The sequence below is a fragment of the Thunnus maccoyii genome, chromosome 16 (genome assembly GCF_910596095.1).
Source record: "Thunnus maccoyii chromosome 16, fThuMac1.1, whole genome shotgun sequence".
Lineage (NCBI taxonomy): Eukaryota > Metazoa > Chordata > Actinopteri > Scombriformes > Scombridae > Thunnus > Thunnus maccoyii.
The window spans coordinates 7829578-7846153 of record NC_056548.1 but is presented as its reverse complement, the minus strand read 5'-3'; the positions used below and the strand labels follow the sequence as shown (position 1 = coordinate 7846153).

Below are 16576 nucleotides of genomic sequence, written 5' to 3'. Positions count from 1 at the left end.
CCGTTAGATGCCACTAAATCCTACACACTGGTCTTTTTAAGGCATTCCCCTCTCTCAGTTTTAAATGAATGAGACAAAGGCATCACGCGTGTCAGTTGGTTTAATTTGATGGATCTGTTTCATGAAAAGAAAGTGTGATGTTTCTAATATAGTGAACACTTAGCGCAGTCACAAGGGATGCAATTATACATGCTGTAGTTGTGCTTTTGTGTAGATGAGACAACTAATAGTTGCACTTTCTTATGTCTTGTGATGTCTCTGAGTACTCAAATTAGTAACTGATGTTAAGTTTAAAGCTAATGGAAATTCACTAGTTTGTCGTTTATCTGTTGGATAATTATGCACGTGTTTGCATTCCAACCAGACTTTAACTCAGACCCTCACGTGAGAGGGACTAGACTGAGGGACAGACTGAAAACAGGACTTCTGCATAGCAGTCGCCTCATTGGGCTACAAAGTGTTTGTGTCCTTGAAAAAGAGCCTCTGTGGTCCAGGATTTTCTCCATTTTTATCATGTTTTCTTCCAGAGTTCAACTGCTCCCGTATCACTAAAATTAGGCTTGACCACAAGGCACCTGGTATAGCATCTGGAACTGTATACTGCAGGTCAAGAGCTTATTTTTGCTTTTAGGCCACAGTTGGTGGTAACCGCCAAATTTTTCTTGACACACAGTTGAATTCAACCATCAAAAAACCTTTGCTTACAGTGCCACATTGATGAGCACAATTGACACACTTGACCATACGCAGAAAAAAAAGAATTCTCTGACAGTAATTTCCACCACGAGTAATGTCTAGTGCACTGTTTAGATTTTACTGTTTCTTGGCAGAGATTGTATCCCTTAAATGAGCTTAATCTGGACTTATGCCTATGATGACAGACTGTTGATAGAGCGCTGAAGCTGGCAGAGTCTGGTAGATCTTAACCTCCAGTTAATGTATTCCAGGGCCCGTGTCTCTGCACAATTGGGAGCAGCTGGGCTTACATATTTTTGTCTTCTTACTTCCTACTGATCGGATGTGTTAGAGTGCTTTGCTGAACTGGAGAGCAGCCTGGCTTTTTAGACTATACCACATAAAGTTTATAAGTACAAGGTGTTCCTTCTATTGTCACTGGCTGCTCTACAATCTCCTGTATTTACACAGACATGAAATATTGAACCATATATTCAGAGGGAAGTATGGGAAGACTTTGTTCTGTGGTTTCAACTTGGCAAACAAAAAGGAAAGTTTTGAGTGTTTCTAAGACATAAACTTTATGGCCTTCACAACCTTTGTATCATCCGAATTACTTGGAGTGGCTGTTTTTGTCAACATTTCAAATACAAGGTTTATTCTGAAAAACAATTTCATAGTGATGAATCATAACCCCAATGGTTATAATTTCATTCCCAACATAATTTTGTGAGGTGTTTATTTCCAAACGTCATATCGTTTCTCATTTTAAAATGGACCTCTAAAAAACAATTCCCTGTACTGAAAATAAAAAATATAATTTTTTGTCCATGTGTCTCTGTGATTTCTCCCTCTGTTTCCAGGGGATGACTTTTCCATCATACAGCAGGAAATCTTCATGGTGAAGGAATGCATGCACCACAATATTGTGGCCTACTTTGGGAGCTACCTCTGGTAAGAGCCAGCTATAAATGCTGCTGCTTTGTCATTTTATAGTCAGAATTTTCTCCTCTCTCGCAGCCAGTCCGAGTGTACGATTTGTGGAATTCATACGTTACTGTCAAAAGGATTTATCGAGCCTCCGCCTGAAGCTCACATGACGTATTTAATTACTTAGTCACACCTGTGTGTGAAGTATGACTCAAGCTCTTCAACTGGGCTAACTGGTGCTGACTAGGCCCTTCAGTGCCAGGATGCAGCTCTCGTGTTTTAATGGAGCCTATGTTTTGTGGCTGGTATCTGAGAGGAAGTAAGGCCGGTCCGCCTACCACTGTCTCAGACTTCCAGCAGGTTTAACTGGAATATGAGCCTCTGATCTGTTTTTATATGGCAGTTAGTCCAGAGAGACGCATGTCTTATCGCAGCAGGCATGTCTTGTACAGTCTCGCCACACTGAGCACAACTGGTTACTTTAAAACATTAATGAGCAACCCCACATGCATTAATTATCACAAAACTAAATTAATTGTCTTAGAAGAACCACCGTTTAATTTGGGGAAAGTTCAAGGGTTCTCTCAGATCTGTTTCCTGACCTAAAATCATTTCCATGTCTAAACAAAGTGTGTGAAAAGTAGCAATAAAGTTGGGATTGAGAATCAGTGGCAGTATACACTAAGTATCATCACCTTTGCTGGCCAGTGTCACAGTTGTGATCATGCAATGTTATCACAGTTACACTAGTCTTATTTTTAGCACCCACCCTCTCTCCTTAGACATCCAGCTCGCCTTTCTACACAAGCACTTACCTTTGTTATTCTTCACCTCTCGACATTATAAGTATTTTCCCCTGTTTATTAACATGTGTTTGGAAGTTTATTTAGCATGTGTTGGTAAAGGTGTTTCAACAAGAATCCTTTGCAGAACGCTGTGCTGCTTAATCATGCTTTGATACAAAATATTTGGCTACGTCGCTTCATTAGTCAAACTGCTCAGTAATCTTCTCTGCTTTCATCAGTCGGGAGAAGCTTTGGATATGTATGGAGTACTGTGGTGGAGGATCTCTGCAGGACATTTATCATGGTGAGCTTTTCTTTTAGTCACAACAATACTATGTAAATCCATGTGAAATCTATTACTGTTATCTTAATCTGTCCTCCCTGCATACATAAAATAAAACGTGTGTATGTTGTAGTGACGGGACCTCTGTCAGAGCCTCAGATAGCATACGTCTCCAGAGAGACCATACAGGTATTTGCACATTTAAATAATTCTTTGAATAAATATTTAGGGATTAGTCATTTTAATGTGAGTCATACTAAATACATTTTCTTTGGCAGGGTTTGGGATACCTGCACAGCAAGGGCAAGATGCACCGTGACATCAAGGTACCTCAACTTTTCCTTTTTGCTTTTTTTTGTTCTTTTAACCTTAATTTTATCCAGATGAAGCCTGCAGTGAGGTGCATTGACACTGCACCATGCCATTACAGACAGATTAACAATATAATCAGAACAGTAGTAGTACAGAAGAGTAGAAGAAGAGAAGAGGAAGGAGACAGACATAAAGAAGCAGAAGTGGCACAGCATCAAAAGCAATTAATGTCACTGTAAATGCCTCAGTTGGCCCTTAAGTAGTCTAGAGGTCGGACTTTGCTCTGATGCTGCAGCACTGCAGAGGTGTGAACTGAACTCACAGGAAAAGCGTAGCCTGGGATGTGCTCGCTCGAAAGCATGTGACCACTGGTGTCAGTTACCGCATGCAGTTTTTGAGGTTGAGCTGAAGTTGAATGTGCCCGTTGCATGCACGAAGGCTGGAGCCTCGGTCTTGTGTGTTATCACTGAAGGTCAGGGCTGGACCTATTATCTTTACTCAGCTCTGCGCAGTGAGCACTTCCTGTTTCCTCTACTCTCGCCGCAGGATGCCACCAGAGAGACTGTCAGTCACAGCCAACAGAAACACTGTCAGTGGAACTGTCAAAAAGCTGTGATACTGGTGGGATTTTACTGGAAGTCAGATCAGTAACAGACCTGTGCAGTTAATGCTTTAACCAGAACAGATGTTTCTGATCAAGTTTAACACGGAGTGATGAATCAGTATAACAACAAGTCAGCTCAATATCTCAAACTTTGTTCCAACTTCAAACTTTGCTATTTCTCTGAATAAAATAAATGTTTACGGGATCTCTTTTAACAGGGAGCCAACATACTTCTAACAGATAACGGAGATGTGAAGTTAGGTAAGTTGCCCTTTAGCGTCTTAATTCTCAAGGACTTGGAACTGTTCTGCAGCTTTCAGGTGTTTGTGGATTGCATAATCTGAAAAGCCCTGTCTATCCTTGTTACAGCTGACTTTGGAGTTGCAGCCAAAATAACAGCCACCATTGCCAAAAGAAAGTCCTTCATTGGAACACCTTATTGGTGAGTATGTCGTCGCCATCAAATGAGACATCGGCCCTTTGATAGGCTTTCCTGAATAGGTTCAGAACCCATATCTTTTTTCCCTGGAGTTCAAAGAAGCACTTTCAATCAAATACTAGAACTTTTTTTTTTCAGTAGACTGTCTGACAGAATCTACTTTGTGGTGACAAGGTGCACAAGTTGTTAGAGAGATGCTTCAACTGAAAGATACAACTTCAAATTCCCACAGCAACTAAAGTGCTCTGGTCTCTGTACTGTCACTGACTCTGACGTCGTAATACACTTTCAAATGGGTAAAAATAAAATGTTTTCCCCAGGGGGATCAACAGAGTATCTTAGTTAGTATTAATTTAGTTTTTTACTGCGGTGAGTCCTCCATAACCAGCCTTTCGTCTTTATTTTTGTGGAGTATTCACTGAATTTTTGATGTGTGTGTGTGTGTGTGTGTGTGTGTGTAGGATGGCTCCAGAAGTAGCAGCGGTGGAGAAGAACGGTGGCTACAACCAGCTGTGTGATATCTGGGCTGTTGGCATCACGTCCATAGAGCTGGCTGAGCTACAGCCCCCAATGTTTGACCTACACCCGATGAGGTAAAAAAATGGTTCCTCAGAGGACTCTTAGGATGCTTCCTGCTTTTGTGTTCCTCTAATGTTTCATCACATCTTTTGATTACTCGAGTAGCCATCCTGTTTCATTCAAAATACGGTGACGAATTCAAGTACATTTTCCTCTTCCACACTTTCAATTCATGAGTGTAATTCTTTTTTTATTCTTAGGGCCTTGTTTTTGATGTCGAAGAGTAGCTTCCAGCCTCCCAAGCTAAAAGACAAAAACAAATGGTAAGTGGTGCTTGGTATTCAGTGTGCTATTGTGGGATTACTGTTTGATACTTTATACTTTGGTCTCAGAGGATAATTGTGTTAACTCAAATTTATCTTGCTGCCCAGGTCCGCTGCCTTCCACAACTTTGTCAAAGTGTCTCTGACAAAGAACCCAAAGAAGAGGCCCACTGCAGAGAAACTTCTATCAGTAATGAAGCTTATATTTGTCTCAGACATGTGGTAGACATTTCCTTATCCTGGGGAGATTTAAATATTTGATAGAAAGAAATGTTTTGCAGCTATTCACAGTAGAAAATGTGTATGTTAGCAGTCTCAAGTCTCAAAAATCTTGTTTTATTACATTGTTAGCTTTCTATACCATTACCATTAGTTAATCCTGAAGACCAGGATTACATTTTAGATTCAAGTTTACTTTCAAGTTAACGAAGTAAAAGTGCTGCTGCTAAGCAAAGAGGAAGCTAGTCAGTTCACACCTTTTTAGGTGTTATTTGCAGGCGTCAGTCGATCTTAAAAGATGCTTTCTATTATTCACACAGTGCATGTCTCTGTCTGAGGAAAGGTCTATTAATGGTTGAAGAACATCATGATTAAAATAGACAGTTTAATTTGTAAAATTATCCTCCAATTTATGACAACTTGTGACCCAGTGTTGTTTCTCGCAGCACGTGTTTGTGGCACAGACGGGTTTGACAAGGAGGCTGGCTGTCGACCTACTAGACAAGATGAACAACCCAGACAACCACCAGCATTACAGTGAGGTGGATGATGATGATCTTGAGGTATGGAAACGGAAGACACGTGGAAAGTCTATTCAGCAGTAATCAAAGATATAAATACACTGACAAATATTTTGAATTATATACCTGGAAATATGAAATAAGTGCCCCTTTCTTGTTTATTGCAAGAGTAGCTATTAGCCTTATCAAATTTGATGCTATCAAATCTTTTAGTAAAACAGACTTTCATGCAAACTCTGACATGTTCTCTATCAGCGATGAATATAAATATTAGCACAGCATGTTTTTTCAGCAACTTGGCAATCAAAGACAAAAGGTGAGCTTCGCTAAAAGTGTGTTTTCATGTTCCCCTGAACCTTCCCATCCCCCTCCTCTTGATTCTCTCCATCGACATTATTATTCCAACTGGAATCAACATCACATTTATGTGGCAGCCAAAGAGGTGGTACCAGTGCCTTTTTAAAAGACCATTGTGCCTTTATCCCCCTGACAGCAGTAGCACTGTCTTGGCCACGATGAATGAAAAAACCCTGAAGGCTATTGACTGCGAGCAATGGAGCTAGTTGCAAACAAACAGCCTCTGGGATGCATAATAATGTAATGATGCATTCATAAATGCTGTGCAAAAAGTAGCTTTCAGTTTCAAAATGTGTTTATGCAGATAACTTAAAAAGATAAATGTCATAATTGTGTCAAATAACTCAGAGTCATGCAATAAACTTTACCCTACTCTGAGCTCAAGTGTTGCTCCCACTATGCAGATTTGTTTCCTCATCTCTAAATCTTTCTCTTTCTCTTTGCTTCAGCCCCTCTCTGCAGTCAGACACACCATTCGCTCCACTAACAAACAAGCCAGAGCTGAGAGGACGCGCTCAGAGATAAACTGTAAGTGAACAAAAAGCCACTTTCTAAAAGCTCAAAGCCATCACCAAGGCCGCCCCCCCCCCCCGCCATGAGTCCTGTCATTGGTCGGTGTGTCAGTTAGCCTGGCTGTTTAGGTCGATAGAGGTCTGGCGGCTTGTCTGAGGGTCATCCCACTAATCCTGCAGTGCTGGCTGGCACTTTTCCAGACCACAGCATGTGGTAGTGTGTATAAAAATAGCCTGGGGATTCACAGAAGAGAAAGTGGATGTAGTAAAGTCTGTGATGCTTTTTTGATATTTTTATGTAGAGAGTGTCTGTTCTGCATCTTTCACTCAATAAATAATGTGAAATAGCTTGTCTGAAGGGTCGTTAACGGTGCCGGGGATTCTTGAGGAATTTGGTTGTCAGTCAACAGTTGTTGGTGTTGAATTTGACAGAGGATCCAACTTGATAGATAAATTTATGTTAATTTTTCAACCCTTCAGGGAAGTTGTTGTGTGTTTGTGTTGTCTTCAGTTGTCGTAGATAAGAAGCTGTGTGAGAACGCTGTGTTGTGCCTGAAGGCTTTGACTGTTTCCCATTTCATCATTTCTGGCTTAGATGTAGTAATCAGTGGTGAGAATGTGTCTTCTGTGGGATGTTTGTCATATTTATTTGTAGCGTTACATACTGTGCTTCATTGTGTTTTGTGCTTGTTTGTACTGTGATCGTTTGTACTAGATGCAACTTCCTGTTTTGGTTTTTATCCATATTTCTCACAATTACATCTGACTTTCCCTCCTACATGAAGCAAACAATGGGACAGACCAAGGAAGGCCATGCTCAAGTCCTAGCTTCACTGAGGGACACAGGGGGGATGCAGGTTAGTGACAGTGTAGTGAGACAGTGTGTGTTTGTATAACTCCCAAGCTCACTCCCCAAGACTTCTGAGAAACAGGATAATGTCGGAGCATGTAACAGAACATTGTGTTTGAGAACTAAGTGGCACTAATAAGGTGAGTTCCTCTGCATGGAGTGGCCACGTGTTTTGGCTTTAGGTTGAGTAAGAATGAATATTTTTGACATTGTGACATCTGGGTTATTGTTGGACAGACTGAAATAAAATTACATTGTAGATGACTAATCAGATCCTAACCAGGAAGTTATGTTTGTCTCATACCTGACTCCTCGACTTCACTTTCTCAAACAAAAACGCTCTATGTTGGTTTCATAAGTCTGGTTGTGGTTCACCTCCTCATTGTTATCTGTACCTTAAATACTGCAGCACCTCCACATTATCAGCATACCTCAAACAGAAAAACACACTGGGGAAAAAAAAAAAATCCACGGTCTGAATTCTCGAATACAAAGTTTCTTTGTTAATGAGAAGCTGATTATGTGGGAGTATTTATTGGCAGGTCAGTTGATTTCTTTCGCCTTCATAATTACGACTGGATCACACCGTGTTTATACTGGACACTAAACCAGCCTCCTCTAGTGGATCAACTGTTTGGCAGAATGTGACCTTAACCTAAACTGTTCCCTGATTTATTTGTAATTCTTTCTCTCTCACCAATATTTCCCCCAAAGGGAACAGATCTGGTTAGTGTCAAGTATAATCTGCGTTTGTCTTTGGTAACTGACTCGTCTTCAGGCTCCAGATCAAACATTCATGTAGGAGTATAATAAATCAGTGAAGGATCTGTGTGGTGTGCTGGCAGGTCTGGAAGCAGTTGATCTGCTTTTGGTTAGTACTTACATGTGATTTTATTTTAAGAACGGACCGGAGAAGTGTTTTCCAAGGCTCCTAGTACTAATACACAAGGGTACTACTACTCCCACGGCTTTGTGTGCCTTGATGTCTTGGGCGCTGATGCCCTCTAGTGCCAAAGGTGTGTGCAAGAAAAGAAAAAAAAAAAAAACTATAACTGAACACAATTTTTGTCATTCACAGTCGACAAGCTCCAGTTCGAACCACCACTCCGGAAGGAAACTGAAGCTCATTCTGAAATGGTGATAATAATGTTCAGTTTAATCAATACTGACGCTCAAGTGCTGCTATCTGTTTCTATCAGTTACACTGATGCGCACATAGAAAAAATGATGTCCACACATTTAAGAACGCAGGTTTTTAGAAACTCTATTTTTGCTCATGTGTGACTTTCCACAGGATGTGAGTAAAGATAATGACTTCCCTTCCCCCTGGAGTCCCTTTGCAGAGGGAGGAATAACAACCAGGTAATCCATGGAAACTGTTGTCATGGGAACTGTTCCTATTTACCTCTCACTCTCTGTGTGTGTGTGTCTCTCTCTGTCTTTACCTGGCTTATTAAATAGATGCATCCCAGAGAGATAGGGCACATGCATGGTTTTTTACTTCTTCAAGAACAGAAGATTCAAAATTTGATAAATGGATAGTGGAGTGAAGAAGAAAGAAAGTAAGACTTCTTATGAAGAAAGGACTAAAGTGTGTCAGTCATTATGTTTTGTGATCTGATATCCATTGTTGACACAGTGTGTAGAAATGCTCCTCACTGTCTCTCACATTAACCTGCTGACTCACTGGTGCTAACTTTTGCCTGTGCATGAACTCACTCTTCCCCCATCTGCAGTTTAAAATGTTGTTTTGCTGGCCTGTAAGCTCCTTTTCACCTGTCCGTGTGCTTTCACTGTTTGTTTTTTTTCTCCTTCCACTTCTCTCTGTCTTCTTTTGGCTGTCGGCCTATCTCTCGTCTTGTCCCCTCGAAGGAGCCTTCTCAAAAGCGTTGAGGACGAATTGTTCCAACGGTAACACTAACACTGTGTGTGCTGTAGTTATTGTACGCCATCCACTCCACCCCTCGCTTGGTCACCGCCCTTTTTTGCAGTGAGGTTAGACACCCAACATGTCCACAAATCACCCTCCCTGACACCCCTCCATTCACCATGTGTGATGTGATAATAGCTGTGGATCCAAGCTATGCATATATGAGTCAGGCAGGCTTTCACTTGCTTTCACTCACTTTCACTCGACTTAAATGTCAGCATTCAAATAAAATTACTTGTTTGTGCTGCCATAACCCTGCATAGACAGACGGAGCCATACAATTATGTCCATTGCTGTTTTAAAAGGCTGTGATCTACTGATGCCGCAGGAATCTCAGTAGTTTTGGCTCTATCCAATGAGCTTTATGTATGATGATGGTTGCATCGATTATTAAAATAAAGAGATGACATTTAAAGTTCTGAAGGTTGTCTGCAGACCTTGTTTTAGTCCTAGTGTATTTTTCAGGCTGACCTTATTGTAGTGAAGTGATAGCGGATCACAGATGTGTGTGTTAGAAGTACCAAGTCTTTTTTTTAGAACAAAAACTACATTTTAATACAGCTCTAGAAATGTAGTTTTTGTGGTTTCCATCCAACGGTGTTCTCTCAGGACCTCCCCCCTTTCCCTCAGAGTTCTCTCTTCATCTCCAAGGAGGGATTTTACATAAACATTTGCACCATCAACACCCCTCCTGAGCTCTGATGAGTCTTTTTCTTCTCCACACTGATTACTGTGTTTGTTTGCCGCAGGGGACACATCGCCCATCTTGAAGACGCCTTTGAGGAAGTAGAGCTGTGAGTGACACCAGTTGATTTAATCATAAAGACACTTTCATTGCTGGAATTTACATCTTTCTAAAAAAAACAAAACAACTCCTTTTCAGGTCAACCCTCAAGCCAGGAGTTCCTCCTCCTCTGCCCCCGAAGGTGAGAACCAAAAATTACAACAGTTGGTGTCCATGTTACAAGCGAATGTGCTGCAGAGTGCTTTAAGTAAATTTACCCCCCCATCCTCTCTCAGCCACACTTAAACAGCCCGTCAGAGGAGCTCGGCCTTAACGATGAGAGGTCTCTGACAGTTCGGAGGTTCCCTAACTCGGAGAATGGACCAAGCCAGGTGGCTCGCAGACAGAGCACACCTGAGCAGGGCAACAAGGTGGAGCACTCATCTCCAGATTTCCTCTCCGCCAGTGTCAGCAGCCCTGGCCTTTTGTCTCACACCTCAGATCCTGGTGAGTCTCAGACTTTTTCTAAATCAACTTCCTGCAAAAACAAATCAATATGAACTCACTTATAATTGGTTTCTGTCTTCTTAAATCAAATCTGTTGCTAAATGAGCACTTATTTCATTTTTACAAGCTCTCATTAAATCTCAGTGCAAAGGTAAGGGAGCCTGATGTAAACGCGACTGATCCTTGGCTTTAGGTTCTTCACATTGGCCGGTATGATTGATCCTTACGCCACAAATGTAATTTTCATCTGCCTGCTATCTCATAACAGATGATGATTCAGATGGCAGCATGAACGGAGACAGTCCCAAGCCGCCACCCAACCGGCAGCATCGGAAGGAGAAAAAGGAATTCCCTGTGAGTTTTTTAAGATATTGCACAACATATTACGTTTCAATATGTGTCTCAATCAAGACTTCTCATCTTCAGTGTCATCGGTCATTAGAATGAAAATATCGTCTGTAGTCTCGCAGCCTATATTTCATTTGCAGAGTATCTCCCAACAAACTGAAACCTCAAATATGATGTTTTTCCTCTGTCAGATCCAAACGCTGACGGTTAAAGAGGGAAATCTGGCCTCCACTCATGTCGAACGTTTAATTGACTTTGACAGAACACGCACTCAAAAAACAGCCTGTATTGTTTGTTTGTTTGGCTCATTGTTGTAGCTGGAGGGTGAATTATGCAGCTAAATTTAAAACAATTGTCTCTGCTTTGTTTGTGTGTTCTTCATCTATGGTATCTTATGTTTTTTTTTTGTTTCTTCTCCTCCTCCTCCTTAGAAACCAGCTATCAACGGCCTGCCACCCACTCCCAAAGTACTGGTGAGTGAATCATCTGCTTTCATTATCTCTACAGTCTTCACTCGTCCCTGCTGGCCCGGTTTCATGGGTACTGTTATTAAACTCTTGTCTGAGCTGCTGCTGTACATGCCATAGATATTTGGGGTCCGCAGAGCTTTCTGCTTTGTGGTTGATTCTGCTCAGCTCAGCTCCAGCTCCAGCTCATTAAACCCTGGCTGACATTTTAGCGCTTCGCTGAGCCAGAGGCTGTCTGTTTTCAGCTGCGTCGCTTTTCATTGCAGATGGGAGCCTGTTTCTCTAAAGTGTTTGATGGCTGTCCACTGAAGATCAACTGTGCCACATCATGGATTCATCCAGACACCAAAGGTAGAAAGGCAGACATAAGCACAGCAATACACACAAACACACACACAGAAATAACATATTTATTAAAGCCAATACATTTTCTTCTTTCTTCTTCTAGACCAGTACCTAATCTTTGGGACGGAGGATGGCATCTATACGCTGAATCTTAATGAGCTGCATGAAGCCACGATGGAGCAGGTAACCGCAACTGACATCAATCTAAATAATAATGATCACAACCAATATTAAGATTCCTGTTTATCCTCATTAAACAAGTTGTGGGATTTATATTTTAGGAATGCCCCTTAAAGTTGATGATTTTGACAGTTGAATCAGTGCAGTTTTGTTTGCAGCAGCGTCATTGTACACAGAGCAACACATGATAGCAGCACACCAGGCTGTAAACTTATACAAACAGAACTAGAAAACTGACTGTAATGGAGTAGAGAAGCGGAAACGGAGGGCAGAGGCTCCGGTGTGATCGTCACTATGGATGTCAGCGCTTTGAAACGCTCCTCAGTGTGTTAGGATTTTATTACTCAAGTATGACCAGGACGCACAATGTTTATTTCTTTGACTGTATAGAAATGTTTTCACATCACAGATGATGAACAGAGATACAAAAACATGAGTCTTGTAGATAAAACCTGAGACATGACATAAGAGAGAGGGAGGTGGCGTTGCACTGTAGTGTAACTGGCCGTAAGCTGTGAAAATATATTTCTTAAAATTGAAGGTAAGGTGTACTGAAGAGAAAAACATCAGTAATATTGTTAGGTATTTATTTTAAAAAAGAACACAAGCACCACGCAGCCTAAACTGGGAACTCATAGTCCTTTTCACAGCTGCAGTTGACAAATTGATATTGATCCACTGAGAACAAACATCCAGCTATACGGTGACCGGTACCTTCTTTGTTTAATTCCCTTTTTAGCTGTTCCCGAGGAAGTGTACATGGCTGTACGTTATCAACAACAACCTGATGTCTTTATCAGGTAAGTGATGGATTTATCCCAGCCTCCTGCTCCACTGGCCACTGCCATAACCTGCTGCTTCTTTGTCCTGTTATCTGGCTGCCCCTGAGGGCAAGACAGTCACTCCATATCTGCAGCCTTCAAATAACTGTTTCTTTTGTTTGACATCAGAAAGCCTCTATAAGAGCTCTGTCCTTGTGGCACAGTGACTCATTTATCACACGTGGCTTAACGGCCTGTTCTTCAGCAGAAGAAATACTCACATACGTTGATCTTTGTAGGGTACAAAATATACTAGCTGCAAAAGCAAGTATAGTTTGTTTTATATATTAAAACAGACAAGCCGGTTGTACTCAGAAAGCTCAAATAATCTTTTATTTGAAACCAAACTGTCTTCGCTTTGCTGTCTTAAGAGCCGAAACCTTTTCTTGGTTTAACCGTTGAGGATGGGATTACAAAGCGTGAGGTCTACTTTCGGTTTTACCTTCAGCAGTTTGCCCCTTGGTATACTTAACCTCTGTTCTCTTCTCCTCTTCCCTTGGACACTGTCCATCCTCCTCTCGCCTGGCTTGATTTGATATTCTACTAACTGGCTTCATCAGAAGGTAATCATGCTTCACACCATCGTCACACTTCTGTTTTTACCCCTGTTCACATCTAACCTTTCTACATGTGAAAGCTGCTTCATGGGATCCAGGATTTGTTAAGCAAATTCAGCAACTGTATCTTTTTGTTTTTTTTGTTAATATTCTAAAAACGGTGAAGAAAATATTTACTCAGCTCTTGTCTGTCATATTTTTTGGACTTTATTACAGCTATGCTTCTTCTTATATTTACCCATTAAGCTGATGATTGAATGTGCTGCGTTCTGCTGTAGGAAAAACCTTCCAGCTGTACTCCCACAATCTCATCGGGCTGTTTGAGCAGCTGAAGAAGCCCGGCCTGGCCGCTCAGTTCCAGACTCACCGCTTCCCAGACAAAATTTTACCCAGGTGAGATCAGCAAGCCTCGGTTCCTTTGTCCGAAGCCAAAAAACACAGCAACACCATTTGTTACACTCCTGTCACTTTTGTGATAAGGTCACAACTCTGCTTTTCTAAATTTCAATGGAATTGCTACACTCATGCTGTGCATCCCGCATATTCATTGTTGTAATTCACTGTCTGCTGTCGTGACAAATTACTGTGTTGGTTGAAAAAAAAAAAAGGAGAACAAACTACTGCACAACTTCCCCGATTCTAGACGTCATCGGCTCTTTCAAGACTGTGGTCACAACAACTTGGCTGTTTTCTCTCCTCAGGAGGTTTGCCTTGACGACTAAGATCCCCGACACAAAGGGCTGTCACAAATGCTGCATTGGTGAGTCGGTCTTTCCCATCCAACCTCTTTGCTTTATTTATTTACGCCTCCGTCATATTCAAGTGTGTCAATACACAAGGAACATGTCCTCACTAGTCATGTCCTGCAACTCTTTTGCTCTGTAAACCCTTATGTATTCATTTGAATGGTGTAAATGTCAGATTTTTTATTATTGGGACTTTTTTTTCATACTCCCAATCTAAACTGTTTACTATCTAGCTAGTCTCCTTGACATCCTTCTCTCATCTGTTACATAGTGAGAAACCCGTACACAGGCCACAAGTACCTGTGTGGAGCGCTGCAGTCTGGGATTGTCCTGTTGCAGTGGTATGAGCCCATGCAGAGGTTTATGCTCATCAAGGTCAGTTTTCCCACCTCAAACTTTATTTTTCATCCATAGTTTGTCTTTGTTGGCCTGCATGTTCCCACTGAGAGACTGTACTAGGATGACTAAAGTAAACTGAAAATGCTCCTTCCACTTGTGCTCTGAAACTCAACTTGCACGTTCCTTTGTTGGTGTTTTTTTTAACAACCATAATGCTTCTAAAATTGTGCAGCACCTTGATTTAATGCAACAGAATACATTTCAATTCTGTTATTGTCAGAGCACCACTGACTCTAACCCTCTCGTCGGTTCTCTCTTCCTGCGGCAGCACTTTGACTTCCCTCTTCCCAGCCCGCTGAAAGTGTTTGAGATGCTCGTGGTCCCAGAGCAGGAGTATCCTCTGGTGTGCGTGGCCATCAGCCAAGGCACCGAGCCAGGCCAGGTGGTCCGCTTTGAGACCATCAACCTCAACTCCTGCTCGTCCTGGTTCACAGAGATGGGAACAAGTAAGTCAAACTCGATGTACTCGGATGTAGATGGTTGGATAGACTGACTAAACCAGTAAAAATCATCTTTTAGTCAGTAGTATTATTGTATTATTAGTATTACTATTGATATGTGGGTCTGTGCTGATATAATCTTGCACTTGTCACTTTGAAGCAGTTACATTTCAGGTCTTATACTTGTGGCTGCTATTTATTTGTTGTTTTGTGTACTTTATTTGTATAGACATTCATATGTTGTGTATGTTGTCCAATGCTTACTGGGGATCAATAAAGTTTCATCTTATCTTATCTTATAAAATACAACATAGTCTTGACTCTCTTGTAGTTTGTGCAAGAATAGATTTTACCTTAAAGGAAGTAAAGAATGTTCTTGTATGAAATAAATGGTACGTTGCACGAGGTGTTTATCAGACAGGGTTGTTACGTTTTCTCCCTGCAGCTAATCAGCAGGTGGATGCAATCCATGTGACCCAGCTGGAGAGAGACACCGTGTTGGTGTGTTTGGACCGTAAGTAGAACCTCAGAGTTACTGTAGTTTCATCATGTGTCTGTGTCTCATATTTGTCATGATTATTTTTTGTTTTCCATATGCATACTCTTATTTTAATATTGAATAATAAAAAAATCTACAAAGAATGAAGAATAATAAAATCTACAACTGATTTTTGTGAAATCAAGATGTAACTACTTTCTGAAAACAGCATCCTAAGAAAGAGCCTTTTATCATTTTTTTCTCTCCAGAAAATTTGAAGATTGTTAATCTCCAGGGCAGACTGAAGTCCAACAAGAAGCTGGCATCTGAGCTCAGTTTTGACTTCTGCATTGGATCTGTTGGTAAGATTTCAGAAAGGTTTTCAACTTCACTGTCTGTATAAAGACATAAAAATACATCTAATGCTCGGTGAGACGAATGAGTCCTGACAACACACCAGCTGAAATCCTTCACCTTAAAAGGAAATATGAAGAAGTGCCCACAATCTGACAGATCGAAAGTCCATTTATAAAACACCTTTTCCTTTTTTTCAAACTGAAAGCGAATTGAATTGTTCTTACAGATACTGTTTGTTCATTTTAATCACATTTGACTGATGTTTGATTTCCTTACCTCTCTTTTGTGACAGTGTGCCTTCAGGACAGCGTCCTCGCCTTCTGGAAACACGGCATGCAGGGAAAGAGCTTTAAGTCTAATGAGGTAAAATGTCCCATAACCTTCTACAGCTGGGTGAACTCTTTATCTGCTGATACTGGTTCCAGTAGTTAGATTTAAATACAAATTCCAAACATTTTGATGCCATATTGCAGTAAAGTACATTATCTTCGATTTGAGGCTTTTAAAAATGACACTTGAAGCTCTCATAAACATTTTTAAGCCTTTTTGATACTTAAAAAATCTGAAATATCAATGAAATCAATATTGATGGCAAAATATCAGCATCTAATTTCATGTATCTGCAGTGACTACAGAGTGGAAACTATATGCAGTTTCTGACGCCTTCCTGAATACAACTTGTTGTTCTACACATGAACAAACACCTCTGGTTGTTGTCAACAATGACCCTGAGTACTGGCTGTTTACATGCGTAGCTACATGCTGTAGGTGATCCCAGGAGATTAGACCTCAGGTGGAGCCAGACAAAATGTCTTTGTGTCGGCCCCGAGGTAATGAATTTGTCCGCCATTCACGGAGGGATTCCATGTTAACCTGATCACGAGTTGCGCTCAGCGGCACAATAAAAGTTCAAGAGATCACAGGGAGGTGAAGCATTCTGTTTTTATG

At 41.1% G+C, this 16576-nt stretch overlaps 1 protein-coding gene across 4 annotated transcripts in view; it reads left to right on the top strand.

The window, feature by feature from the left end:
- map4k5 (mitogen-activated protein kinase kinase kinase kinase 5) overlaps positions 1-16576 on the top strand; it is a 31535-nt gene that overhangs the window by 9891 nt on the left and 5068 nt on the right. Inside the window, exons 4-33 of one of the 4 annotated variants that reach the window (XM_042436873.1) lie at positions 1539-1629; positions 2630-2694; positions 2807-2862; positions 2952-2999; positions 3808-3850; positions 3959-4031; positions 4490-4621; positions 4808-4870; positions 4979-5060; positions 5536-5652; positions 6417-6495; positions 7265-7336; positions 8408-8466; positions 8624-8691; positions 10009-10053; positions 10143-10185; positions 10280-10490; positions 10759-10844; positions 11270-11311; positions 11572-11656; positions 11754-11833; positions 12570-12630; positions 13212-13214; positions 13487-13601; positions 13910-13968; positions 14226-14329; positions 14622-14799; positions 15239-15307; positions 15541-15633; positions 15921-15991. In XM_042436873.1, the coding sequence (XP_042292807.1) occupies positions 1539-1629; positions 2630-2694; positions 2807-2862; positions 2952-2999; positions 3808-3850; positions 3959-4031; positions 4490-4621; positions 4808-4870; positions 4979-5060; positions 5536-5652; positions 6417-6495; positions 7265-7336; positions 8408-8466; positions 8624-8691; positions 10009-10053; positions 10143-10185; positions 10280-10490; positions 10759-10844; positions 11270-11311; positions 11572-11656; positions 11754-11833; positions 12570-12630; positions 13212-13214; positions 13487-13601; positions 13910-13968; positions 14226-14329; positions 14622-14799; positions 15239-15307; positions 15541-15633; positions 15921-15991 (2393 nt within the window). The remainder of the gene's footprint in view (positions 1-1538; positions 1630-2629; positions 2695-2806; positions 2863-2951; positions 3000-3807; positions 3851-3958; positions 4032-4489; positions 4622-4807; positions 4871-4978; positions 5061-5535; positions 5653-6416; positions 6496-7264; positions 7337-8407; positions 8467-8623; positions 8692-10008; positions 10054-10142; positions 10186-10279; positions 10491-10758; positions 10845-11269; positions 11312-11571; positions 11657-11753; positions 11834-12569; positions 12631-13211; positions 13215-13486; positions 13602-13909; positions 13969-14225; positions 14330-14621; positions 14800-15238; positions 15308-15540; positions 15634-15920; positions 15992-16576) is intronic. The other 3 variants (XM_042436874.1, XM_042436875.1, XM_042436876.1) reach the window with 3 other exon arrangements.